General features: G+C 33.7%; 1 protein-coding gene across 1 annotated transcript; it reads right to left on the reverse strand.

The window, feature by feature from the left end:
* Positions 1-4: 4 nt before the first annotated feature.
* On the reverse strand, positions 5-1,114 carry LOC124435166. Its single transcript, XM_046985116.1, has 3 exons — positions 500-1,114; positions 172-413; positions 5-105 (listed from the first exon to the last, which is right to left on the reverse strand). The coding sequence occupies exons 1-3, from the start codon at positions 988-990 to the stop codon at positions 5-7; spliced, it is 834 nt and encodes a 277-aa protein (XP_046841072.1). The 5' UTR covers positions 991-1,114.
* Positions 1,115-7,748: the final 6,634 nt, after the last annotated feature.

A 7,748-nucleotide genomic window follows, 5' to 3' on the forward strand; every position in this document is an offset into this window, starting at 1 on the left:
CGCATCATCCAGGTTTTAAGAGGAAATGCCTCATCTGCAACCACAGTATAGGAAGGCTTTCATTTGTTCCTGGTAAAGGCTCATCAGCAGGTAGATGCATCTCACCTATCAAATAAAATTTGTAAGGTGAATACTACTTTCAACACTGAATACTTTAAAGAGATATGATACCATTTAAAAAAGCTGATCCAAATTGTGAATTAGCAAAAACTCCCCCATCACTCCATCTTCCAGCTTCACCAATATCCACAAAGATAAATTTGTACTGGGAATCGCACAAAGCCATTAACACCAAGGAAAAGTCTTTTTTATAATTGAAATATAAAGATCCAGAGTTTCTCGGAGCCTGAATAGCGATATGTTTTCCATCTAGTGCTCCAATGCAGTTTGGAAAATTCCATGTATAAGCAAATCTGAAAACATACAACAAACAATGATGCAGTGTCACTACAAGTCTACAATAAAGTAACCCTTTCTCATAATCATGTTTTAACTTTACCCTTCAGATATTTTCTTCCAGTCACTAGGTTGCGAAGGAGCCTTCATGTATGTGGGGACAAGAACTCTCCAAAGTGCATTACACGTATCGTAAACAACCGCACGAACTGTGCTAGCCCCACGACGATAAGCAAATGCTATAGACTGTGGGCTATCACCTGTAGCCAATCTTCTTAATGTGATTGCTAGTCTTTCAGCAGGTCCAACTGATTGCCTCATTTGAGTATCTTGCCTACGAAGAGATGGACCAACCAAAGCCAGCAGCTCATCAAATATTTGAGGGCTCATGCGAAAATACAAATTAAACTGCTCCTCATCGGTTCTTAGTTCTTGTACCAAGTGCAGAAAATCTCCTTGTGTTCTCCTTTGCCTGTTTAATTGACGAACCCACCACCTTTTCATTTTATCATTTTTTTTCCGTTTTTCAACCTCTTCCAGCTCGTACAAAATGCAAACAGATGCTAGTAACTTAGCCTGATGACTAGACGCCATGTTGATAGTCGAAATTTGGTCGCAATGCTCGCTTTTGCATGTGTGTTTCTGACGTTCAAGCGACTAACGCGCGCGCATCAATTCGCTTTAGTCGCGCGACTAAAGCGACTGCACAGTGTGTTTCAGCCTTTATCTTTAATGTACTTTCTTTCTGTGCGCTTGCTGTTGTTATATATACTCAAGGAACGCCTCCATTGATCCTAATTTCAGTGAATCGATGTTTTAAAACAGATAAATAAAATAATTTATGACATTTTGTTTCAAATCAAGAAATTTTGGATACAACTTTTGTGCAAAATGTTCTGTGCGAAAAGTTTTAAAGTTTTGGTTCAAAAAAATGCTTTGACCTCCACCTTGTTCAACTGAATTTTTGTCACCATTGTGTTCCCTTTGTTGTAAAGTGTCAATGGTTTAAAACTCAAGGCATTCGTGCAAAACTTTGCATTCAAGGAAAGCGAAGGATATTTGATATGTTCCAACGGTTCATTATGCAATGCAAAATGAACAAATTTAAATTTAAAACAAATAGAAACGTGCGTTCTCTGCTAAAGAAAAGCTTTCTTTTCATTAAAATATAATTTAGATACAGAATTTTCAAATCATAAACACTTTGAATAAGTTTCGATGGATGAGTGTGCTCTCACGTATCAACACTTATGTTTCATTGAAAACATCGTCATCTTATTATATTGGAACAATAACACGCGAGTCAAATTCATTTACTATGTAAAGAGTACTATAGTTGCAAATTGTAAATTAAACGCATGTTTTTGTAACAACGATTGTTAGAGGTTACAGATGCTCGATTGTTTGATAAAAAATCTTCATGAATTGATTTCATTTTCTAAAAATTTAAAATGTACAATTTTTCGGTCAACTAATCATAAAAAATTATAATTGGTAGAAAGCAATTAATTTCAAATGAGCCTAATGCATGAATTAAAATATATGATTGCAAATCAATATATGAATGTTGGCCGACACAATTATCGAGGCCACATTGTAACCCGTCTACCTATAGATATGACATGTTCATTTATCTCGTAGTCAACATGAAATGACGTGCAACCTGTGTTAAATGATAGGTTTATAATATGTTCATACTCACTCCTTTTCTTTTGCTTTCTTCCCACTTTTTCCTCGTTTTTTAGTCTTTGTCGTTTCTTTGTTTTGCTTTAAAAATAAAGGTACTTTCTAAGAAAAACAAATTTTAATAAAAAATGTAATTTTTTTGGTATGATTGAATTATATTTAAGCAAACTTACCAGACATGGATGTAAAGTGCTGCTTTCTTTGTTCTCGATATATTTTAAAAAAGTCTGTGAGAGATCATGTAGCTCGTACTGATCCTCCAATTTCTCTGCGATCCAACGACCCACATCAAGTTTATCACAAAGACCAACTTTACGCAGCTTTGCTTTCCACTTCTCAGAATTGAGGTAGGAATCGTAGTCAAAGGACAACACTGACAGTTTAAAATCACGTTGATTGCTGCTTTCTGGCAATCCGATTTTCTTTTTGATTGTCTAAATATAAATAAATGTCCACATCAAGTAAACATCTTCAATTTAACCGGATATTCGCTACATTTCGCAAAGTTAAAATAAGAGTGAGTACTTTCACACAATTATCTACGTGTGATTTGTAAAAGAAAAGCGTCAACATATAATAGTTTAGCTTAAAGACCAATCACAGTCGAGAAATATATCAATGTATATTATTATAACCACGGGAATATGTTCCTTTTTCTACACTGACGCTCCATCTGGCGTTCGAGAGAGTAGCTGATACACTTCTGATTGCAAGTAACCCCTTGTTTCATGCTACCAACAAGAAATTCTAACTTCTCATCGTAGTCAGGAAACTGATACCTTTTGATAGAGGAAATAAACTGGCGAACTTCATTAATGCGATGAGAAAATTTTATAAAAAACTGTTCAAACTCTCCAGATGATTTCATCATATCCTCCAAAATGTTGAAAGGCTCTATCAGCAGTCCCCAAACGGATAATCCAAATGAATTAGCATGTTTGGCCAACTCATTCACATAACTATGATTACCAGCTTTTTCGAGAAGAATCTGCACTTGAGACTGCATGAAAGTGCCAAGTAAGCTGCTACAGGTTTTGAATTCACTCCGTAAAATATTTAAAGTACCCAGCATCTTACTGTTCATGGAAGAAGAAGAAACTCCAGAAGAAAGTGATGATGCATCGGATGTTATTTCTTCGCTTAACTCTTCAATTATTTTTTTCCCTTCAATCAGCAAAGTTATTGGCGATCTAATACACGTGTTTGTTTTTTCTTTGTCTTGGCACTCAGAAGATGGAAAAAGCACCTTAAGATCAGTTTTACAGAGAAGCACTCGTTTCCTTGCAGAATTTCTTTTGCGGCGCCGTTTTGAACGCTTTAGAATTGTGACAACGCTCGAAATACCCTTGTTCAGTAAAGGATTAACCATTTCCCATGGAACTCGTTCGATAAATACTTGTTTAGGAGAATTATCATTTTCAAACTTGTAAAATGGATATCTGAGTTGTGTATGCAAAAGCCAAAAGGCAAAATATTTGTCACTAGGAGCCAAATCAGGACGAACGCTCTTCATCATAGACTGATTAGAACGCAAATGAAACAATGCATTTTTTATAGCATTTTCTGAAAATTCGGAGTCTGCAACCGCCATTGGAATACTTTTGCAATTAGACAGTATTTGGCAGCAATCCAGCATTACATTTAGTTCACTCTCAACAATAGTATGAAAAAGATTTCAATTGGCACCACAGACACAGCATTTTTTAAAAAGTCTTGGATGGATTTCATTTTAATGGAGCAATTAGCTTTGTGTGTTTTTTCCAGCAGAGCACTTATATACGCCAATTCAATAACTTCGGAAGGACGAAGTTTAGCAAGTTGTTGTTGTCTTCGAGTAATAGAATAGGTCTAAAATTAAATTATTTAATGAAGAGGATTAATTGTGTAATCATTTGTCAAGAGATGAAGACACACACAATCTGGGGTAAAATTTCAACCAAGAAATTATTTCATATGGACCAACACTATATGGTAAAGTTGACCAACGTTATTCTGGTTAAATTGATCAACCAGTATTCCTTGTTAAATTAAACCAATTTTAACGTTTTCTACCGTATTAAGTATGTGCTTCGCGATTTTGAATGTTTCTTCAACCAGTATCCTGCTTAAGTGATTCTGAAATTACTAGGATTTCATCCCAAACCCTGGTCAATTTCAATTTATCTTATTTTAGGTTCGAATTCATTCAACATATATTCTTGACCAGGATACTCTTATAGGCCGTGCAAATTACTTGAAAATTCATGATTTTCACGTACCATTGTCTTTGCAGGAACAGTAAATGACTCAAGATAATTGGAGTTTTCGAAATGCGTCTTCATCCGAAGACAAACGTTTTCTTCGTAGGTGATGCTCTTTTTCTTTATTCTTGTTTGAACTTGAGAACCAGTCGATCTAACGAAGTCCACAGGCAAATTTTTACCATCAAAATCAACTGTTGTGACAGACATCTGGTGTACGAACCACATGTCGTTACCAGATACCTTAATGATAACCTCTTTACCGAAATTTTCGAAATGAACAACAGATATTTTTGGAATGATTTCATTGACGTCGATAGTATTGTTGCTTGTCCGTTTGTAACAGGCTAGGTCAGGAAGCTGACCTCTGACAAAAGCCAGTTCAACTTCGTGCACGTACCTTTAAAGGCTATGCTGTCGAAAAAGTAAATTTAAAATTTTCATTAATGCACTTAAAAGGGCTTCAAGAAATCAAGCCATGACGAGCTGTATTGCTGATTAATTGATTATATTCCTCAATGAAACTTTCTAATTGCAAGTGCAGGGATGAGTTTGTTATGTTGAATTGCAGCATATTGATAAATCATATGCCCAAATAAGCGGCTTAAACATTATCATCAACATACGTTACATTAAATTAAAGATACGTAACTTACGTTAATAACATATTGCCGATATATGCTCAGAATGCTATCGTAATTGCAGATGGTTAAGTGATCTTTAGCCTCTGATGCAGCCAAAACCTCAAACTTTGATCCATTGGACTTTTTTTGAAGGATATAATAAATTCCAAAAATACTCAAGCGATCGAAGCCAGTTAAATTTCTCAGAACAGGACTTGCACGCTTTGCTTCCTCAACAATCATTTTAAAAAACTTTTTAACATCGGGAAAAGGGTCCTAAAAAATAAAAAAAAATCAAGTAGTTGGATGAATTTTACATACATTATTACATGCAAATATTGTTCCGAGCAAGCGAAACTGAACATTCAAAAAGACAAGTCTAAAGATCGGCAATGCATTTTGAAAAATTTGCAATAAAATGTTCTTATAAGCTTTCGTTTCTAAAGATTTTGCACAGATCAAAACTTTCTAGCCCACTAAATTTTTTAATTTTGATTAGATTTTACATAACTCACAAAAATGAATTTCCCTAAAAAGTCTCGTTAGCTTCGCCCTAAAAGATATATTCTTAGAATGGTAACTATTGGTTATTGCAACGTCTAGATTTTTTAGAATATTGATTAACCCTAAAAAATTTTTGCATCATGATGTTTTGTTTGATGTTTCTATCTGTTAACATTATTTGATTCCACTAAAATCGGACGTTTTCTGAGTTTTTCAATATTAAACGTCCAATCCAAGGAAGTTGGATTAACCTAACCACTCATTTACTAGGAATTGAAGCAAGACTTTGGTTTGAGGGTAAAAGTTTATAGAAAACTTAACCTGAATATAGACAACTTATGTTTGTTATTGTGATAGCAATTTGGAAAAACTTACATCAAGTGTATCAAAGGACTCTTGGATGACTCTCTCAACAAAATCCCACAACAGATTCTGTAAAGACAATGCAATTATTCTTTGCAGGTCAACAAATTTATATTATATACATGAATTGCTTGTTATCATTTGCAGACATGCACTTACAATGCAAGTATTTTATTAAAAAGAAATGCACATAATTTGATAAGCAGGCACAAAGAACAATCAATAATTTTCTGGGTTATTCTTTAAACTAATCAATTATAGATGAGAAAAATAAGTTAAAAAAGTCAATACCTCAAGTTAAGTACCATTAAAAGTGCCAAATAGTTTTGGAATAACATCATCAGCTTGGACAATGTTAAAGAAACAATCCTTTGCTCCAGATATTGACTCCACATATTGTGTTAAATTACTGTCACCCACAGGCAATAAGCCAAACGAGAGACATTTAAACCGAGATTTTAAATATGATTCATCTTGTTGTTTGAATTCTTCCAGTAAAAAGATCAATACTAAAGATGCAATTGCTCCACCACTGGAATGTCCTATAAATGACAGAATAAAAAAAACATTTGCACATAATATTTAAAAAAGCCAAGATTAGCGTTAACCCCCTAATTCAATGGCAAAAACAAAAGCTCAAACTCCACTAAAAAGCAGGATATGGAGTTTAGAAAGCCATTGTCCATTAGCCATAGTTGGCCTTGCCAAATTTACAAGAGTTTTGGGCTTCGGGCCCGAAAGAAATAAAGCAAGATGAATAATAGCTTGATGCAAAGATTACATAAAGTACAATAAAAGTGGGAAACAACTGTGGGAAAATGACAAAGCATAGTTATTAATGTTGAGTTCGTGTTACTCGCCATATCTCAATTTCGTATTATACTTTTCTCTTTCAGTAACAACAACGAGTAAACTTAGTGAATGAACTGATCTTTATTATTTTTACAAGGCAGTATTTATAATATTCTCTACAATTAGCAAATAATATTATTGGTCAAAATAATTCATCTAATCTAACTATATAAAGTATATAAGGAAATTCTACTAACGTCACTAACTGTTCCTTGGGTGTTAACCGCATGGGAACGGATACAATGGTTGACCAAACTACGTATTTACTGCTTCCCTTTACGTAACTCTGCGGTTTATGAGCATGACTGAACAATTAATACAAAGTGACGTAAAGTATATGGTTTAAATGAATGCAAGGATACTGAGTTCAAAAGTAAAAATGAAGAAAATGAGAGAGAAAAGACTATGAATTTTGAAAAAAATCTGAATTACAATACACCAAAACAGGCAGTCCCAGTATGCTACAAATTCTTTGGATGTAAAAAAACGATCAGATACTAATCAAGAAGTCTTAAAGACTAGAGAGTTAAGAAAGAAATGGAAAAATACTTTAAGAATTTTTTGAGCAAAAATTGGATTAGAATGGTGAGAACAAGGATAGCTATAAAAAAGCAGACACCTAAAAACTGGAGAATACATGTTATTATGATGTAAATATTAGTAAAGATAAAGCATACAACAAGACATGACAAAGCTTTTCAAATATTGGTAGAGCTGGGGTTATAATCATCAATTACAATTAATTAAGAAAATAATGATCATTGATGATTCAGGTAATGGATGGGCTTTTCAAAAACATAAAGTAATAGAATAATGATAGTGTATTGTGATAGCTTTCAACTATAAATAGGTCATACTAAGCCAAACCTACAGAGAATCTGATCAAATCGTCAAGAAATGATTTAAGTGGTTGGTGTGTCTGTGCAACTAATAAAAGTTATTTTGAATTTCAAATCTCACAATTTACCTGAAAAAATGATCCGTTTCTTTTGAAAAAATGCTCTGACGAAATACTTCAAAGGGATTTTCTCAGCTTCTTTTTTCTCATCTTAAAACATGTTTTTTAAGAAAAATTTTTCAAAAT

This window comes from Xenia sp. Carnegie-2017, unplaced genomic scaffold (genome assembly GCF_021976095.1).
Source record: "Xenia sp. Carnegie-2017 unplaced genomic scaffold, XeniaSp_v1 HiC_scaffold_14, whole genome shotgun sequence".
In the NCBI taxonomy this organism is placed as follows: domain Eukaryota; kingdom Metazoa; phylum Cnidaria; class Anthozoa; order Malacalcyonacea; family Xeniidae; genus Xenia; species Xenia sp. Carnegie-2017.

Coding starts and splice junctions, on each gene's coding strand:
- LOC124435166 (XM_046985116.1), bottom strand. CDS start 990: ATGGCGTCTAGTCATCAGGCTAAGTTACTAGCATCTGTTTGCATTTTG. Junction 414..499: donor TGGAAGAAAATATCTGAAGG/GTAAAGTTAAAA, acceptor GTATGTTTTCAG/ATTTGCTTATACATGGAATT. Junction 106..171: donor TGGATCAGCTTTTTTAAATG/GTATCATATCTC, acceptor TTTATTTGATAG/GTGAGATGCATCTACCTGCT.